At 48.4% G+C, this 18,667-nt stretch overlaps 4 protein-coding genes across 9 annotated transcripts; 1 reads left to right on the top strand and 3 right to left on the bottom strand.

The window, feature by feature from the left end:
• The first annotated feature begins 220 nt into the window (after positions 1-220).
• LOC118508982 (dnaJ homolog subfamily C member 7) lies at positions 221-10,833 on the top strand. 4 transcript variants are annotated; one of them, XM_036048973.1, is made up of 5 exons: positions 7,291-7,313; positions 7,483-7,790; positions 8,255-8,505; positions 8,603-9,649; positions 9,742-10,828. In XM_036048973.1, the coding sequence occupies exons 2-5, from the start codon at positions 7,765-7,767 to the stop codon at positions 9,870-9,872; spliced, it is 1,455 nt and encodes a 484-aa protein (XP_035904866.1). In that variant the 5' UTR covers positions 7,291-7,313; positions 7,483-7,764; the 3' UTR covers positions 9,873-10,828. The 4 variants fall into 4 exon arrangements, with proteins under 4 accessions (XP_035904865.1, XP_035904863.1, XP_035904866.1 ...); XM_036048972.1 differs by lacking the exons at positions 7,291-7,313; positions 7,483-7,790 and adding an exon at positions 221-734 and having other exon boundaries at positions 9,745-10,828; XM_036048970.1 differs by lacking the exons at positions 7,291-7,313; positions 7,483-7,790 and adding an exon at positions 282-734 and having other exon boundaries at positions 9,742-10,833.
• On the bottom strand, positions 1,545-7,196 carry LOC118508981. The gene is made up of 3 exons (XM_036048969.1): positions 6,928-7,196; positions 5,294-6,291; positions 1,545-5,213 (listed from the first exon to the last, which is right to left on the bottom strand). Exons 2-3 carry the CDS (start codon positions 6,258-6,260, stop codon positions 1,717-1,719), a joined length of 4,464 nt encoding a protein of 1,487 aa, XP_035904862.1. The 5' UTR covers positions 6,261-6,291; positions 6,928-7,196; the 3' UTR covers positions 1,545-1,716.
• Positions 10,834-11,793: 960 nt separating the features above from the next.
• Positions 11,794-17,112, bottom strand: LOC118508983. 3 transcript variants are annotated; one of them, XM_036048975.1, is made up of 8 exons: positions 16,363-17,085; positions 16,150-16,294; positions 15,459-16,086; positions 14,537-14,727; positions 14,307-14,472; positions 14,138-14,238; positions 14,048-14,055; positions 11,794-13,978 (listed from the first exon to the last, which is right to left on the bottom strand). In XM_036048975.1, exons 1-8 carry the CDS (start codon positions 16,584-16,586, stop codon positions 13,963-13,965), a joined length of 1,479 nt encoding a protein of 492 aa, XP_035904868.1. In that variant the 5' UTR covers positions 16,587-17,085; the 3' UTR covers positions 11,794-13,962. The 3 variants fall into 3 exon arrangements, 1 of the variants encoding a protein (XP_035904868.1); XR_004905830.1 differs by having other exon boundaries at positions 14,048-14,238; positions 16,363-17,112; XR_004905831.1 differs by lacking the exons at positions 11,794-13,978; positions 14,048-14,055 and having other exon boundaries at positions 14,307-14,467.
• Positions 16,363-18,115, bottom strand: LOC118508985. The gene is made up of 3 exons (XM_036048977.1): positions 17,778-18,115; positions 17,443-17,650; positions 16,363-17,377 (listed from the first exon to the last, which is right to left on the bottom strand). Exons 2-3 carry the CDS (start codon positions 17,590-17,592, stop codon positions 17,111-17,113), a joined length of 417 nt encoding a protein of 138 aa, XP_035904870.1. The 5' UTR covers positions 17,593-17,650; positions 17,778-18,115; the 3' UTR covers positions 16,363-17,110.
• Positions 18,116-18,667: the final 552 nt, after the last annotated feature.

The raw sequence follows: 18,667 nt of genomic DNA, 5'->3' as shown, positions 1-18,667 counted from the left end.
GTCAGACGGGTTGGATCCGGGCGGTATAGATTGACAGCTGGGTAAACACAACCTCAAAAAGCGAAATAGAATAAATATACGAGGCAATAAATGGAAAATGAAATATTGTTTTGTGTTAAGCATGGTTCTATTTTTTTTTCATTTACTTTTAAAGTAATTAAATGGTTTTTATCCGTTTTTCTTTTCCGATCTACATTTGTTTGTGTTGCTCCCATCTGTCAATGTAGCGCAATCGAAAGAGAACAAAACACCAGAACAACCTCCCACTCCTGTAAAAAATCAGCATCAGCCGTTCGCGATCCGCGAGAGAGGCTATTTATTTACTCTTGTGCAAAAATTTTCCCTTCCGTAATCCAAAGAGGTGACAAAACAAAAACGAAAGCACAGGCCTTCCGTGTGTGATTCGCGCGTGTTTCTGTGTGACTGTTTTCCTTGCGGGCATCTGCTGGGTTTTTTGTTTCGGCAGGACAAACAGTGTAACTCGTTTGCCAGTGTAGCAGCACCCGTGTAACATCCGTGCAGGGAATCCGTGCGACGGCCAGCAACATGTCCGATCAGGTTATCGATCTGGTGAACGATTCGGAAACGGAAGATGTGATTATGATCGAGGATCAGCCGGAAACCAGCGAGCCCAAGGTGGAACGGGAGTCGGCGATGGAAACCAATGGGCCGGAGGAGGCGGCGGACGATCACGACGCCGACGAGGTGGAATTTGTGCCGGTCAACATGCAAATGTAAGTACCCGTCGGTATCCATTTTTCCGTCACGCGTCACACCAGACCGGACGGTGCAAAATTTTTTGGTTAGGATGAAGCAGTTCCATGTGAGCAGTGGGTTTGTATTCGTAGCAAAACTACGCTGTACCTTGCTGGTTTGCTTAATCAGCTGCGTGCAAAATATCAAGGGATGACTGTGACCTTGTTTTGCATATGACGATAGGTGCTTCCTATGAGGCCTACAATAGAGAGAGAGAGAGAGATCAAAAAAGGGTTAAAACAAATCAATACTGAAGATGTACCATCATCATGGTCCTGGGGCTTGACTTGAATGAGCAACGGTGGGCAAGGTAACAAAGCATACCCACCAGCCTCACTACTGCTCATACGGCCCCTGTACGGCCAGACACTCCTCGTTTTTTGTTGCATTCACAGTCCCATTTTGCCAATGTTTCGAGGGCAATAGAATTACGCACTGAGGTAGAAACAATAAAGGGCCACCCGTAGGTGGCCGGATCCATTGTTTGAAATGAAACAGTGCCGGGTTTAATCTGGCTAAAACTAAGCAGCCCACCCGGTAGACCTTTGGACCTAAATTGCATACAGTAATTTCGGAGTTAACCCCTTTTCTTGGAAAGGATTTGCACTGGATTTCATATACTGAACATAATCACACGGAAACTCGTTCTCTTTATCGCTAAAATGTGTTTTTATCTGCGATTTTGTGGTGCTCCCCCCAGTACACAGCTTCCTATCTTGCGGTCGGTGTAACCTTACCATTGGTTCTATTTCAAGTTCTGGATGTAACACACATTCGTCCAACGGACATTCGTTTCAATGTTAACGAATTTATTGATTAAATAATTCCGATTCCATGTGCTCGTCATGCATTCGAAGCATTTTTCGCGTAATTCAGAAAACAAAACCACAATCACTATAACCTTGGGGATGGGAAACGTAACAAGAAAAGAGATAAAAGTGTTTTTTATCCAGCGCGCGCTTAAATGTGTACCGGAACGTGTAGGATGAGCTGTGCTCGATCATCGAAACAGGCAGCGCAGATCGAACATCGATAGTCTACCGTCCCATCGGCTGAGGTAGTGCTTTTGCTGTCCCCCTCATACAGACAGCTGGGATCGTTTTCATCCACCGTGCCATCGTCCTTCCTCTGTACATCGACCAGTTCCTCCATCATATGCAACGATTCTGCATACGGTTTCGAGTCAAACGTATCGTGCTGCTGCTGGTGGAAAATGCTGCTGATAGTGCTTTCGCCACAACCGCCGTTACCGCTACTACTGCTGCTCTGTGTATCGTCGGGTGCTGGCAGTCCATCGTTTAGCAACATGGCAGCTAACCTTTCGGAAGCATCCACCCCCCGTTCCTCCGGTGTACCAGCGTTCGCAACGTTAGCCGATGTCCCACTGTCCATTGCTTCCGGTGGCACCATCGTACCGAGCGATGGGTCTGTTTCTTCCTTGACTGATTCCGGTGCGTAACTCGGTACACTCGTGTCGTACGCTTCCTTCAGGAAGTTTACCTCCCGTTCGAGCTGACGGCGCGTTAACCGCTGACTGCGCAACACTGCCGGTGGGGATGGTTGCGGGACGACTTTCTTCACCTTCTTTTCGACCGCTTTCGATTGCTGCTGTTTGGTCGGTGTTGCTGCTGCTGCTGCTGCTGACTTTTTACTTTTCGCTTTGCCCTTTCCTTTCTTCGGAGGCTGTCTGTGCGGCACACTTTTCGCCGGAACAACGCTCTTTAACGGCGAGCGAAGAATTTCTTCCAGATCGTGCACGGTGTCACTGTTGAACCGTTCCGTGTACTTGCCGCCCTTGTGCGATATTTCCATCAGCAGCTGCTGGTCGAGGGCGTGCTCTTCCGAAGCGCTAAACGAGGTGGTGCTTTTGCGCGACTGGTCCACGATCGCCGTCGGCTCGTCCAGCGGATCGTCTGTGTTTCCATCGTCCAGCAAGGGAAAGCTTACGGACGAGATCCGGTGCGGGGGTATTTCCGGCAGCAGCGAGTTACGCTTCCGGCTACGGAAAAATGCTTCCATCACGTTCGTGATCGTGCTGCTACCACCGCCGCAGTGTGCCGGTGAACCTCGATCGTCACCAGCGTCCGTTTGCTTTAGCTCCCCGTCATCGTGCGGAGCATCTTTGGTGGCATACGGTGAAGAACGTTTGCGGGATGGTTTCTTTCGCGCCGGGCCAGCTACCTTTGACTTCGGTACGTTCCCAGCAATTGTGCCGCGCCTGCTGCTGGTGGTTGGCTGCGCTGGTTTCGCTTCCGGAGATTCCGGAGGAACATTGCCGTGCTCGTTGTTCGACGGTTCGTCCCCTTCCTGCTGTCCATGCAGCAGCACGATATTGCTCAACAGATTGATGCCGTTCGCGTGCAGCATATCGTGCACCGACACGCGCCGTTTAGATGCCCGTGGCTCGTTGCTCCGCTTGTTCCTGAGAGCAGCACCATCCTGGCTGGACGAATGCTGCGAAGATTTAGTAGTAGCGCGTTTCACACTCTCCTTAGCGCTATTGCTTTCCTCGTAGCCATCCTCCTCCACCACCGTATCGTCCACATCGTCGTCGCGCTGCCTGTTTTTCTGCTTCCGACGACCACTCTTCAGTCGCTCCAGCTCGTGCGGATTGAGCTTACGGCGCCGTTTATACTTCCGCGGGAAGGTTGGTGGTTCTCGTTTCATCGCCGTGTTCGTATCGCTGTGCTCGATCAGATGCTGCACCAAATCACCGGTCGTAGAAAAGGGAGAACTGCACACAGTACAGTAGTACGGTTGGTTGGCCGAACCGCGCTTCGCATCAGCCTGCGAATGGTGGGCCCGGATGTGCTCTCGCAGAACCACCCGCTGATTAAACGCCTTCGGACACACGGGACACGCGTACGGCTTTTCGCCGGTATGTATCCGCTCGTGCTTCCGTAGCGTTCCACCATCCGCAAACGCTTTCCAGCAAAAGCGACACGCGTACGGCCGTTCGCCGGTGTGGATGCGCATATGGATCTGCTGCGACGAACGGGATCCAAACGTTTTGCCACACTCGTGGCACGGATATTCGTTCGATTTCGTGTGCGAATGGCGATGGTTCATCAGCGTCCGTCCGTCCGGGAACTCCTGCATACAAACCTCACACCGGACCGTCTTGTTGCGGTGCGAATCCATGTGCCGCTTGAGCCGCGCCATATGGTGGAACGTTTTGCCGCACTGCGAACACGAGTGGGCCCGTTCGCGCGAATGGTCCCAGGCGTGCTTTATCAGCGTCGTTTGACTTTTGCACCGTTTGCCACAGATCGCACACGATGTGGCGGTCAGCTCGTGCTGGTGGCGCTCCTGCACATGCTGCTTAATGGTCGCTTCGTCCAGGAACTTTTCACCACACAGCTGACACTCGTGCGGTTCGTACCGTGCGGTGTGTGTTTCGGAGTGTTCCAGCAATTCCATCCCACTTTCGAACGATTCGCCACATTCGCGACACGTCAGCGGGGAAGCGGTCGGGTGCTGCGTGTCCGGCTCGCTGGCACGATTCTCATACTGCACCTCGATCGTATAATCCAAATCGCCATACTCTTCTTCCTCTATTTCCGGATCGGTGGTGGCTTCCCCGTCCATCTCCACGTAATCCACCCCAGCGGGCGCTTGTATCAGTTCCTGTTTAACGATCACATTACTATGATCGGCGCTTGCATTACTTTCACCCACAGCGCCGTGCGCCTGTTGTATGTGGTGAAGTATGTGATCGGGTTGGAAGAAAACGGCACTGCATCTATCACAACTGAAGCGCTTCTTGCCCGTCGCACTGGATGCGCAACCAGAATCGTGCTCCTCGCTGTTACCGACTTGCTGCGCCGTGTGCACACGATTGATGTGAATACGCAGCAGGGACCATTCGTAAAACTGTGCATTGCAGTATTCGCACTCGTATTGTGTTTTGTTTGTGTGGGTACGGGTATGGGCCAGTAGCGCTTTTGCCCTCCCGAACGATAGGCCACACTGTGGGCAGACAAATGGCTTTCGTTCGTCGAGCGGTGGTGGTGGCGCCGCTATCGTGTCTTCCGGTTCCTTTTTAATTTGACGGCTAGCAGCGGTGGCTGCTTTGGTCGAAAATGTGGCTGGCTTTGTCCGTGCCGTACTCACAACATCTGTTGCAACAGCAGCAGCAGGCACTTTTCTTTTCCTTCCAATTCTTTTCTCTACACCACCCGACGTGGAACTGGCCGTTGGGCATGCATTATCAATGGTCAAACGCTGTGGCTCTACTTCTATCGAACCATTGCTGAAGGAAGTGATCTCGCACTGCTCGTAGGGAGAAGCTATCGTTGCCGAAGAAGTGCCATAGCTGGTGGTCGAAATGAGCTGCATCGGCGGTTGCGAATTGTAGCTCACCATCGTGTTCTGTATGTACAGATCTTCATCCTCGCTCGACTGTCTGATACGATTTTTGATGTGACCCGCTGTGCTGGCCAGTTCTGGTAGTTCATCTATAAAAGAGGCAGAAAAAGGAAAGAATCAGTTGTGTTGGCTTCGATTAGCGCCATACACTGCGCGGGGGGGTACGTACAGTCTGCATCCTGCTGATCGCCACCGCGCAACGATAACTCATCCTGGTCGGCGTACGCATGCTGCTTCAGATGGTTGATTAGATCGGCCCTCCGTCCATACTGAGCCCCGCACAAATAGCACACATGCGGCCGATCGTTCGAGTGTGCCATTAGATGGTTCTGCAGGCTTGCCTTCTTCCGAAACCGCCGGCTGCAGAAATCGCACGGATAGGGCCGGGACAGCGTGTACTGGTCCTGATCGAGCGGCACCGAAATGTCATCGTCCACCGCGATCGCCGTGCTCACCCCGAGCTGATCCACCGTCACCTGCACACACTCCTCGCCCTGCGACTGCACCCAATCGTCGGTAATGATTTCCTCCGTCACTTGACACTCTTCCGCGTATTCTGCCACTGCCGCCGGCTGGGTTTGATCGGCCGGCGCGTCCGGTGACGGCACATAGTCAACGTAATCAAGATGGGCTTGATCGCTGGAGGGCAGGGAAGGAGAAGGAGCGGTCGAAGTGTGTTCCATGTTATCACTGGACGACGGCAAATCGGACGAAGTCACGTAGATTAAATTTTCCGGTGGAATCTGATCGATGTTCTGTATCGATCGCTCGTCCACGAGATAGCCCTGTCCGTCGGCCGTTTGTAGCAGTATGGAATCGTTCAACATAGCCGTATGGTGGTGGTGGTGGTGGTGGTGCTGGGCGGTTGTTGTCGGTCGGCGAGGTGACTTGGTCACAGCCAGGTATGAGCTGTCGATCGTCGTTTCGTACAAAAGTGTGCCATCGTTGCTCCCGGCCACCGAACCTTGCCCGGGGATGCTTATGATTTTCACATTCTGCCGTGCGTTGGTCACATATTTTAGCGTTGAAATGCTTCCACCATTGTTTTGGCTGCCGGGTGCAGTGGCAGCGTTGCTACCTCGCGCAGTCGGCTCCGCGGTTGCCACTTGCCAAACGGGGATCGTGTTGTGGCTCATCACTGCACCGCCACACAACGACACTTTTCCGCTGCAATAGAAAGCACACACGTCGAACAATTACTCAATAAAACGGTGCCGAACGTATCGTAATTTGGCTGTGGAGTGCCGCCGCTTTCCATCACGATAAAATGACAGCTCCCGAGCTTTGGCACACACTTGCGCACACGCTTCGTGGGAGATAAAGTGGTTGCGGTTGCGCGCCACCAGAGGGCGCCACGGGTGCCGCTCGATTGGTTTGGGTCTGCTCGGGTTGTGTTGGTTTCTTCTGTGCTGCTCACAAACGAACCACTGGCACCATCGTTTTTGTTTGGCTGCACAAACTTAGGTTATGGTTAATTTTTTGAGGTTATTCTATAATAACCGACATCAAAACAAAACCCAGCTGATTTGTGTACACAAACCATCTAAGTACAAGGCGGAAGGGAAAACTCGTGCAGGAGTGCGACAGGAACACGAGGTGGTGGTGTGGTGCTTTTTTGCTGCTGATCAATTTAATGCGACGAATGCGCCATTTTAGAAAATTATGTTCAATTCTATTGGAACCGCTTTTTAGAATACCCTCGATTTGCCGCTAGGGAAACCGAGTATGTGCGTTTCGTGTTGTGCGGTGCTCGATCTTATCGCACTTATTGTAGTTGCGGTGTTGTGTTACCGTGATGCCTACTTGCAAGGGTGCTAGTCGTAGCCGAATATTGGTCACGAAATTCACTTCACTTTCGGTGTCCTTCTGCTAGGAGGCAACCAGAAGCAGGGCAACAGAGAAGCGAACAGCAGCGGCGTAGCGTGCACTATTCCACGCTCGTATACTGTTCGTGCCGGACGTTTCGCTCGTTCAAAAGAATCATTTTTGTAAAGGAAATACGAAATATAACGTGAAAAACTAACTAAAAAACAAGTGCAAATGCGAAAGGGCCAAAACTATGCTGATATTTTTTTTCGGCTATCCTTCACTTTGACAGCTACAGAACAGATCCGATTGATTCGCTGAGTGGAGCGGATCAATCGTTCTGGGATTAGTCGGCCATCGCTAGCCTGTGGTGTGATGGAAAGGTTGGCTCATCATGTATTTGATTCACATAAACAAAAAGTATATTGCAATTATTCTTATGTTTCTAAAAGTTTTTAACTTTATTTTTGCTAATATTAAATCGTTGTAAAAGTACGGAAGCAAATTCACACACTTCTTGTCACATTTTCTGTCACACTTTGCTAATGTCAGAAATAGTTCCTTCAAAACCACACAACCATATGCGCCGACCTGGTCTGCTGTGCCGTTCATTCTGTCCTTGCACGGGGCTCGTGGTGGTGTGGTGTAAATTTGGTTGCTATTTGGAAACAATCTCTCCCTCTTGACGAACAACACCGTTTGGGGAAACGTTTTCGTTGGCAAACAGTTTGCACCGGCCTGCTAGGGACGGAATCGGTGATTTCGGGCAGTGGCAAGCAATTTCGGAAAGAATACCCCATCGTACTCTAGCGCCATTGTTGTGCTTCTTTCACAATGGAGGAAGTGGTGACAATCGAAAGGTGTGTATATCTGTGTGTGTGTGAGTGTGTGTATGTATGCGCGCGTGTTATTACGTCGAATAAAGTTGTCCAAAGTGTAAAATTTAGTGAACGTTTCCGCACTAGACTACACGGAGAACGGCGTCGTTGTAATTATAGCATTTATTTGAGGCAGTAAAACGGTATCGTTAGATTGCATTCCCGCGCCTCCACCTGCTTCTGTTTGCTTCTTCAAACTAGGCTACGCCATCTCTAGATTCGCCCCCCAATTCCTTCCTCTGTCCTTTATTGTAGGGGGGGGGGGGGGGGCTGTAGGTTGCTTCGCGGATGTGAATATTTATAACTGAGCTTCTGGTTCAATTGCGCAAAAAGAGTGCAATGTTACGTTGGCCAGACTGTTGTGTGACCTTTTGCGAATGTGAGAACGTCTGACGCCCTAATGTTTGTTTCTTTTTTTTGTTTCCTTTTCCGTTTGTTTGATATAGGTTGGCGGAGGAAAAGAAAAATAGCGGCAACGATGAGTACAAATCGAAACGCTACGAAGCTGCCCTCCGGCTCTACTCGGAAGCGATCCACCTGAGCCCCAAAACAGCCGCGTACTATGGCAACCGATCCGCCTGCTACATGATGCTCGGTGACTATCGGGCCGCGCTGAACGATGCGATTGAGGCCATTAGAATGGACAAAGAGTACGAGAAGGGCTACATCCGGAAGGCCAAATGTTGCCTGTTGCTCGGTCAGTACCCTGCACGCGGTACATAAGGATCCTTCTTCTTTACAGATAAATTAATCATAAGCCCTTTTCGCATCCCACCCTTTCTTCTACCACCCAGGTGACGTGTACGGAACGGAGCAAGCGATCCAGATGTATCGCACGCTGGATTCATCAAACACGGCACTGCAGGAGGAAATAGGCCTGAAGCAGTTGCGTGATTTGAACGAGAAGGCGACCAGCTGCTACGATAAGAAGGACTATCGCACCTGTCTGTATCATTGCGACAATGCGCTCAAGATTGCTCCCGGTAGCTTACAGCTTAAGCTGCTAAAGGCGGAATGTTTAGCCATGTTGGAACGTTTCGAGGAGGCAAACAACATCGCGATCACGATCATGCAGTCGCACAGCACCAACGCCGACGCGATCTACATCCGTGGGCTAAAGCTCTACTACAGCGACAACCTGGAGAAGGGCTTGCTGCACTTCGAGCGTGCGCTTAAGCTCGATCCGGAACACAAAAAGGCAAAGGCAATGCGGCACAGGGCGAAACAGCTTAAGGAAAAGAAGGAATCGGGTAACGAGCTGTTCAAGACGGGCAAGTACCGGGACGCGTTGGCCACGTACACGGAAGCGCTCGTGCTGGATCCCCAGAACAAGGACATTAACAGCAAGCTCTTCTATAACCGTGCGCTGGTCAACTCGAAGCTCGGCAATCTGCGTGAAGCCATAGCCGACTGTACCAGCGCACTGGCGCTGAACGAGAAGTACATGAAAGCACTGCTCCAGCGTGCCAAACTGCACTACAACATGGAAAACTTCGAGGAGGCGGTTAAGGATTACGAGAACGCGCTCAAGCACGACCGTTCGTCGGATGTGAAAAATTTGCTCCGAGACGCCAAGTTCCAGCTGAAGAAATCGAAGCGCAAGGACTACTACAAGATACTCGGCGTGACAAAGCAGGCGACGGAAGATGAAATTAAGAAGGCGTACCGCAAGCGGGCCCTCGTGCACCATCCCGACCGGCACGCCAACTCGACCGACGAGGAAAAGAAGGAGCAGGAGCGCAAGTTTAAGGAGCTCGGTGAAGCGTACACGGTGCTGTCCGATCCGATGAAGAAATCGCGCTACGATAGTGGACAAGATCTGGATGAGATGAACCATAGCTGTACGTTCAATGCTCACCATTTGCAGTTAGTGATTGGGATCGCTAATCGCTTTTTTCTCTCTCTCTCTCTCTCTCTCTCTCTCTCTCCCTAGCAGCGGCGGAAATTGATCCGCAGCAAATCTATAGGCAGTTCTTCTTCCCGTCCGACGGCTTCAACGGATGCAGCGGTTTCCCGGGCAGTGGCGGTTGCAATAGCTCAAACTTTACGTTCCATTTCGGTTAAGGCTATAGACGTGTGGTACAAGCTGCTGGAAATATTAAATGTGGCGCATTAAATGTAGTAACCCTGGCATGAGTCCTCACCTTCCCGGTCCGTGACGGATGGCAACCGACCGACAAGGAAGTTTACACAACTGTTTACACGGTACTGCTTACCTGTCGTGTTGTTGTCGCTACAGTACACACGGACACAAACACACACACTCATACCCACACATACTTCCAGGTTCATTGAATATTTAGTAAATGTATCGGTAATGAGCATATACAACAAAAACAACAAAAAAGGAACTTAAGCAAAAAGCAATGAACTCGAGAATCGGCAAAGCATAATATCATGTTTTTCGACACTTTATATATCAGTTTTGTTACACGGTAATTTTTTGATGCAGTGGTAACGTTTCGCTTAGCTTTTAAAAGATTGTACATTAGATCTGTTTTATTTGCGCGTACCTTCTTCCACTTACAACACTCTTAACTGGAGAGCCAACTAGGTCATTTCTGTGTAAATGATTGGTGTACAGCAAATGAGACCAATTGTCGGAAATTCTGATCTTTCTCTGTGCTTGACAAACTGAACAGAAAAAAACAAATGAGCGATCGTGTAGTGTACAAAAGAAAAAGTCTATTCCTAAAGGATACCATCACAGATCTGCAAAATGATTCATTAAGCATTTTTTTTTGTAATCCTGAAATGCCTGTTTTTATACACTTCTTTTTGTGATTATGTGACGTTGCTCACTCCTCTGCACCTCTCAGCGACGAGCAAGAACAGTCAGTCAGCATAAGATAGCAAAACGAAACAAAAAATGAACCTATGTGTAATCCGATTGCGAAGCCACCAACACAACACAACACACTTACGCATACAACAATTTACAGGAGAAATTAATCGTTTAAATTGGTATGGGGCAACTGGGTGATGTTTGAAGAATAAAAACAAAATGCACCTATTTGCAACCGTACAAATGTTGTGGCAGGTACCGTGAGGTGCCATGACTCAAATTTGAAAGAAAAAACGAACCCAAAGCCCCCAAACAGTTGGGCGAGGAAGATATAGGATAGCCAGTCGGGTTTTTTTTTATCAAGCAGGGGCCCTTAAATACTTGTGAAGATTAATGAGGTTAAACTCAAACCGGCTCTGCTAACAACTGGCTCTGCAACAAACCGGTAGGCTCGGCTAACAACTGTTGAATTACACTGGAGTGAATAACTATTGGTTGATCTTCCAAGTGAGCCAAAAAAAGGACATGGGCTCCAAGACCCACAACATCCTTTAGCCACGTTTGAGAGCTAGATGCCCTTCTCCATTGAACTCTACAACGACGAGCCGTATCATGGTCTTCTATACGGTCTATACGAGCCATGGCACAGCGAACTAGGCTCGCTAAGCTCTGGTGGGCTTGCCATGTCATAAGAACGGTACCGGACAACCCAGATCAGAAAGCTCTGGGCAGCAGATGACTGCGGTACATCGTGAGCAGCAGCACCAAGGACTCCTGCAGCAAGCTCAAACCGAGATGAAGTTGTAGCATCGGGAAAGGGTAAGTAAGAGAGTTAAATCATCCATTTTGATTAACCTATTTACCGTACGGTCAACCAATATAACCATGCTTCAACATTTACATCGTTTTTGATTTTTTCGTTCACTACAAAGGTTTTATTCTTCTTCTTCCTTGGTACTACAACCTCGAGAGATCTCGGCCTGCCATTTCTGGCTTTCTGTGACTTGATTTTACCCGTAACAAAGTAGTCAGCCCTACGTACGGGGAGGCGGTCTGGATAGGATTTGAACCCCGGTCCTGCTGTGTTAAGAGCGGCGCTGCTGTCGCCTCGGACTTGTTACGGTAAAAGACTCGAGAAGCCCCCCCCCCCCCTGACAAAATTTGTTAGGCACTGTAGGATTTACGCCTGAATGTATGCAATCCGCAGTACACGTTGCGAAAGCTTCACAGTGTGCTTTCAGAGTGGTCAAAAATGGTTGAATAAAGTCGAATGAAATATTGCTTATTATTCGATTAAATCCCCCTCCCTCTATTCTGACCATTTTAATTGGCTTACAGGAGCAAGGTAATAATTTTTGGTCACGCTAGGAGTGATCATTCAGGCTTACAACATACACGATGTTCCCGGACTGTAACGGAATATTGGTTCGATGGATACTTGTTAACGGGTATATATATTCAGGAAAAGGAGGAAAAATAAGAATTATAACATTTCTCCACACAACACTCGCTGTCCAGTAATAGTATTAGGGAACAATGCACAATGTTTATATCAAACGAGTTATGACCATACAGAAATCCCACTGTGCAATAAAAATGACAGGCCACAGTGCTGCACACAAAAGATTCTAGGGGGGCCTACTCGATTCTTTTAACCCTTTTATTACTCTTAGTAAAAACTTGGTGAGATGGGTAATAATGACCCACCGTTAGCTTCTGTCCAACGTTCATATGTAGAACACAAGAATTTAAAAATAAAATATTCCAATGGAGACGCCTAGTACCTGGTACTTAGATTTGCCAGCGTATGATCTACAATAAAAAAACTGCTTTTAGATCGGTAATTTCTATTTCTTTGAGTCATATTTTTCTTAGTTTAATTGTTAAAGCTAAAAAAAACAGCTGCTCGGTTTACTGCTGATTAAAATGAAATCTTGACCCAACGTGTGTGATGGTAGATGAAACACCTTCTAAGAACGGATTTCACCGGAAGATTGCTTTGTGTTTTTATTCCTCTTTTTCCAGTAATGTCTACACACACATGTGCCTTTTGCTGGCCAATCGTGCATCTCATGCAAGTGTTACTATCAATCGCGTTCTCTCTATAGCATAATGCCATTTCGTCGTTGCACAAGCCAATTCAGCGTGCACGTGAAGAAGATTTATCACCTAACAGAGAAGCGAAAGTAACGCGTCCATTTTGTCTCGCTCGACACAAAACTTTTCGCACACGCACACACGCGGGGGAAACACACAGCCATAAAGTTGTTCACATCCATCGTTCGCAATTCGATCGAGCCCCAAGTAGCGATATTGCTTTTAAACCTTACGCTACGTGGTAGGAAGTACGCAAGTGGATTTTTTGTTGCTGTTGTTGCATCGTAGTGTTTATCATTATATTATTGTAACAGTTTGTTTAAAATTGTAAGTAGGCGAACATTGTTTGGAGGCAGCGAAACAGCGGGGGATTCCGTGTGTCCTATGCTGGTCCCCTTCGGTTTTTTTTTTGCCGTAGTGTTGTGCGGTGTTGCACTGCTAAGGTTAGATTAAAAACATGGACAAAATCGTCCCACGATACAAAGGTACAAAACAGTTGTTTTTTAAAAAAACTTGTACGTAATAACGCGCTTTAAAACAACCACTCGAACTCGATTTCGATATAAAAGTATCATGTACTGAGGATTTAAGAACAAAACTAGAATATACTAGAACATAACGTCCATCACGGAGCAATGGATTGTATGGCCCTCCCCTAAGGGCAACCGAAACACTCCGTCCAACGCACACACACACACGTACAACGACGCTACCAAGAATGAAACAGCAGCCGTTCCGTTTCGCAGGACGTTGGCTAGCATCATTCTCCCTTTAAATCTATCACTTGATTTGTTCGAGTTTTCCACGGAACTAGGAGCTCTCTACGAACTAATTTGCTGCTCACCTACATTTGTATCACGCACACTAGTCACTAGTGAAATGTTTTTGCTAAATAGAATTTTTTTTCGCTACCACTACTAATACTGCTGCAAATTGCGCGGTGTAATTTGGTTCGATCGGCTAAACGCACTACTCTTAACACGGTGTCCTCCTTATCATCACTCATCTTCACTAAATAGTCACTCACTACTACCTTCTGCCACTAGCAGCCATTTTTGCTCTAGCTACACTTTGATACTCGTCTAAACTAGGTGTCTGTGTGTGTGTGTGTTGGTAGAAAAAGGTTGTGTCGCTAGAGCAGTGTTTGACGTGAACTCCCGGGCTTTTTTTTTGATAAAATACTTAACTAACGCGGCTCCACGGTTCCGCAAACTTCAGACGCGCAGGCTGGCAGTTGTTGCTTCATCATCGCTCTCAGTGGGGTATCTTCAGCTATAACCATTCGTAACTGCAATTTACGAAGAAATTTCGCTCAATCGAAGGATTAACTCCAATGTCCGGAGAGCTTGTTACTTACCTGGCACGCTTTGAATGTCCCGCAGTCAGGAAGAAGTAAAACGATCAGTTACATCTACGCTTTGAAACAGCTTAAACCATGCTTGCTTACCTTACGATGGTTGTACTGGTTGTAACGGTGATGGGATTTTCTCACAGCCTCTATTACCGCTTCCCGTATCCTGCCAACATCCATATGGTCCTCCCAAGCCACTAGAGGGGTACAACGGGGTTACAGTCCTTCGATCGTTGCACTTTAGACGCTACGCTATACCACTTACCAGCCATACAGTCGGTGAACAGTAACAACGTTTTCAGTGGTCGTTTGTTGTACTTTGGCGAGATGCCATCGTAGTTATAGTGGATCAGCAGCCGGTCCGCGAACACCCGTTGATATGTGTCACTGAGCGAGGTATCGGGTGTTTTCAACCGCCGAAGGATGCTGATCTGAAATGAGCAGTGACATCGTTATACGGATGGTGTCCTTGCTTCTCGGAGCATTGGATCTTACATAGCGTTCCTTTGCAGTGTCGCACGACCTGACCAATCGTTCCAACTGCTCTAGCTGCTCGATTGTTTCGATAGGAAATTTCAATCCGTCGATATCTTCGTACTGCTGCACTTCGCCAGTAGAGCACGGGTCCAGGAGTTCCGCTGGAAGAAGTATCACCTCCTCACCATCCTCTGCTTCGCTTACGGTTGCTTGTGAAAGTCAAATTAAGATGATCTATTTTAGCTAACAATGTAGCAGACGTGTACATAATAGGCTAACGAGTCCTTCCATATCGATCATTAGAGGGAAATAAGGACAATGGGATATTGTGAGTGCGAGCCTCAACTTGTGGTAGACGCGAAAGCGACGCCAGTCTTCACACGGCAGGACCGGGACTGAAATCTCATCCGAACCGTCACCCCATAATGAGGACTGACATTAAGTCTAGTAGGCCAGTAAGTCAGGCATGACTTCGTTAGGCCAAGAAAGAGGAGGAAGACCTCTAACAAGAACTCTCTCCTGCTAACCTAAACTTGGAAATTTTCAAGATTTATTTTACCCAGCAACTCAAGCTTAACGATAGACCTGTTATTAACTTATTAGATTTACTCTGACAAGGGTATGTGAACGACTCCAGGACGAACGGGTATGAGTACAAGTAACATTATTGGATTTGGAATAATACTTATCCACATGAGGTTCCCCACGTGGCTAGGCAATCAGAGAATGTCTCCTTTTAATGTGTGTTTTTGGGATCGACGATCCTTTCGGCCTATACTAGACAATATGATCTGGATATCTGGATAAGGTTATGTATTGGTAGCAGTACGACGTCGTTTAGCCGCAAATTAGGGATGTCCTCAAAGGAATATTAAGAATGCACTCTCAATGGCGTATAGAGAACAAATGGCCAGCTACTCAACAAGCTGTCTCCACTTACTGTCCGTTTCATCCAGGAGAAGTACCACCGGTGCGGGAGAAAGTCTACTGGTGCTTTCACTATCGTCCGGATCAGGTGGTGCTTTCCACTTTGGGATACGCTCCTCGTCCGGTTCATCTACCCCGGACGAGGATGAACCTCGATGATTGCCATTGCATGCTCTTTCCGTGTCCGGTTGCTGTTCTCGTTGCATTGGTGGACCGTGCTCAGGTTCAGGCTCCTGTACTCCGTTTGCCATTGTCGATTCCATCTCTGTCACATCGGTCGCGTGCTGTTCCGTCTCTATAACCGTCCGACTGTCGGAACTGCTCAGCGATGCACTTGCCTCAGCGATAACGACCGCTGGAACCGGGAACTGGGTTAATGGAACAATAATTTCCTCCGCGTTGCAAACACCGCCATCCGGTTCATCCGTTGATGCCGTCGATTCCGTGTCCGGCTTATCACCTGTTCCGCACTCCTCGGGGAGAAGTGGTTTCCGGGTGAAGAGCAATCGTTGCTTGTGAAGACGATTGAAGCGATAGATTTCGTTGCTGCGCAAACATTTCGTGCGAAACAGTAGAAATTCATCCAACTTTAGCGCACAGTCCTCGCAGATCGGTGACGGGAAATCGTAATCCTTGGAGAGCTAAAACGAGGCATCGTTAGCAATCGTTCCCCCAAAAACCATAGCGTCCCATCGGGTAGTTACCATTATTGCAGTACATTCGAATATTTTCTCCACGAGCGTGTCGGTCGTTTCTTTGCTATTTTCCGACTGAAAGATCGACTGTACGATTTCCTTATCCGACAGGCACAGACGACATTTGCGCTCGAGGTTAGGGATCAGATGTTTTCTGGCACAGCAAGAGAGCGACAGTTAGTGAAGCTGCAAACTGGCAACTTAGCCCTGCTGCCCACTTACTTGAAGATGCTGCGTAACTTTGCCATCCGGAAGCTGGTGACGCAAATGCAACCCCGTTGGGGACGGCGGTGTACGACGGTTGGAGGAGGCCACAAAATTGGTACGTAATCAAAATCGTGTTGCTGCTGCTGCTGATGGATGCTGAATTTTGTTGCACAGCCCACAGCCACGCTCAGGTCCCTTGTGAATGGTTGGTCAGCTACACCACGCAAAAACACTGCCATAAAAAACGGGAACTTAAAAGCAAACAAAACCTTTCCTACAGGATAGCCATGCTGACAAAAGGTTATATATATGCACACAAAACACAAAACTCGAGAACTGCGAGACAAAACCCCTTATTTGAGGAAGGAAGTGTTTTTCTCTGCTCGTTTTCGCTTTTTTTTTTCGTTTGCCCTTTATTTTCCCACACGCGCTTTCCTTCCTTTTCGAACACATTGGGCGGCCGAGCGTAAAACGTGTTTGTGTTGACTGAAGGACATTTTGACAGCTGCTGCTACTGGTGGTGTTTCACTCACACTTATTTGATCGAAACGCACATGTGTTTACTGGAGATGGAATTGGAGCGGATTTTCGGGAGCGGTTAGAACAATTTTGAGAGAGAGAGAGAGAGAGGGAGAGAGAATTTCGTTCGGGCCATTTTCACAGCGATGCACGTTGTTTTAAGGGCACGTGGGTAAAGTTGTGATTTCGAGTGGTAATAATAAGCTTTATAAAAGGTGCAGGTGTAGTGGTGATGGCAGCCGCTTCAGCAGGTACGTAATGGGCGCAATGGGACTGCCCGGCCCGTATCAACCTTTGCCGACACGTTCTGGAACCGTTTCATGGTGAAGCGTTCCTTGGGCAGGTCGGACGTTTTTGGCTTACGATCGGCGGTTTGGACGGGATATTTCTTCTTGGCTGACTTTTCCCGGCTTCCGGTAAGCGTACGATTGTAGCGAAAGGTTTGAGCTTCGGCCTGCCAAATGCGTGCGTACGACCACTCGAGCAAACAGTCCATGGTTGGATCACCGTCCTGGTGGCGGTGGAGAGAATACGTGGGTCACATATGGGTTATGTTTCACTTACAGCCCACCTTACCTTATCGTACGATGGACGAAACGGTTGCTTCAGAAGACTGTCCGGATGGGCAATGAGATGGTCCTTCGGACGTGCCAAATACGTCTTGGACCACTCGTGGCGGGTCGGTGTTGGAAAGGACACAGCTTTGCCCAATTTACATCGCGACATTGTTAGGCCCTACTCGTTTTTTTTTGGGTTGTGCACGTTGTTACTTCCACGAAGATTCCTGTCCGTATGAGAAATGTCAAGCAAGAGTTTGATCAGCCTACTTGGATGGGGTATCTCGCGTGACAGTTATGATCTATAAAAATCACAATATGAATAATACACCATAAATCTTGCATGAATCATACCGGCGACACATCTGTGCACACGGCAAATAAGCATCCGCTCGTACTCTCGGTTGCAGATGCGTAAGTGCATCCATCTTCCCACCTTCCAAGGGTTGATCAAGGGTTGACCTTATCACATCAATTACATCACCATCACGTCCACCCGGTGGCAATCATCCCGACGTGACCACACGTACCGTAACCAGTGCAAATGAAACTTCTTCGCTCCGCCACATAATCCACAAGCCCATCGTATCCCAGCGGGTTTCATTAGACATTCCCACCACCACACGTCATTTACCACACACCAGGCGGGGGGTTTTTTTTTCTCCCTCGGTTATCCTTTCTCTGTACCGTGTACCCAAGGACGATGTTGCAACAAAACGGACGGTACGATGATTAAAATCTGTTAGCCATCCACACTCAACCATCCATCCAGCGGCGATGTGTCCTAGGCGGAGGAAGCCTTCACCATCTTCTGTCTTCTGAGGCTACGGGCCAACTCAAACAGCATCGGTACGAACGAGCCGGCAACGTTGCCGCCGCCGGTAATAGACCAACTAATTTGATCCAACAGTAAGACTAGCGAACGACAACGACTCGAAAACCTGCTCGCTCGGCACACATTTCGGCCCGCTGTTTAGATACCCCGTCTCGTCTTCCGGTCACATGCTCTCAGACTGAGACTTCTCCCAGATGCTTCACCTCGAGCGTTTATTGCGTCCGGTTTTCCGACGTGAAGGAAGCGACCCCCTTAAGCACTAATCATTAAGCGGAGAGAGAAATTAAATAACACCTTCAGAGTTTTCCTTCCCCCCCCCCCTCCCGCATCCCAGAAGACAACTTTCCCTGTGCCTGATAACCGGAACAGCGGACAGAAATTGGCACTTGGAAAAACAACAGTCAAACAG

The sequence above is a fragment of the Anopheles stephensi genome, chromosome 3 (genome assembly GCF_013141755.1).
Source record: "Anopheles stephensi strain Indian chromosome 3, UCI_ANSTEP_V1.0, whole genome shotgun sequence".
Taxonomy (NCBI): domain Eukaryota; kingdom Metazoa; phylum Arthropoda; class Insecta; order Diptera; family Culicidae; genus Anopheles; species Anopheles stephensi.
This window is presented reverse-complemented; position numbering and strand designations above follow the sequence as displayed.

What these genes read in the sequence shown, in the direction of transcription:
- LOC118508983 (XM_036048975.1), bottom strand. Translation starts at nt 16,586, where the DNA reads ATGGCAGTGTTTTTGCGTGGTGTAGCTGACCAACCATTCACAAGGGAC. An exon ending in AAGTTACGCAGCATCTTCAA is followed by an intron (nt 16,295 to 16,362) that starts GTAAGTGGGCAG and finishes TTGCTGTGCCAG; the next exon opens with AAAACATCTGATCCCTAACC. An exon ending in ACACTGCAAAGGAACGCTAT is followed by an intron (nt 14,473 to 14,536) that starts GTAAGATCCAAT and finishes TGCTCATTTCAG; the next exon opens with ATCAGCATCCTTCGGCGGTT.
- LOC118508985 (XM_036048977.1), bottom strand. Translation starts at nt 17,592, where the DNA reads ATGTCGCGATGTAAATTGGGCAAAGCTGTGTCCTTTCCAACACCGACC. An exon ending in TTCGTCCATCGTACGATAAG is followed by an intron (nt 17,378 to 17,442) that starts GTAAGGTGGGCT and finishes CACCGCCACCAG; the next exon opens with GACGGTGATCCAACCATGGA.
- LOC118508981 (XM_036048969.1), bottom strand. Translation starts at nt 6,260, where the DNA reads ATGAGCCACAACACGATCCCCGTTTGGCAAGTGGCAACCGCGGAGCCG. An exon ending in CGATCAGCAGGATGCAGACT is followed by an intron (nt 5,214 to 5,293) that starts GTACGTACCCCC and finishes CCTCTTTTATAG; the next exon opens with ATGAACTACCAGAACTGGCC.
- LOC118508982 (XM_036048970.1), top strand. Translation starts at nt 547, where the DNA reads ATGTCCGATCAGGTTATCGATCTGGTGAACGATTCGGAAACGGAAGAT. An exon ending in CAAATGTTGCCTGTTGCTCG is followed by an intron (nt 8,506 to 8,602) that starts GTCAGTACCCTG and finishes TCTACCACCCAG; the next exon opens with GTGACGTGTACGGAACGGAG. An exon ending in GGATGAGATGAACCATAGCT is followed by an intron (nt 9,650 to 9,741) that starts GTACGTTCAATG and finishes CTCTCTCCCTAG; the next exon opens with CAGCGGCGGAAATTGATCCG.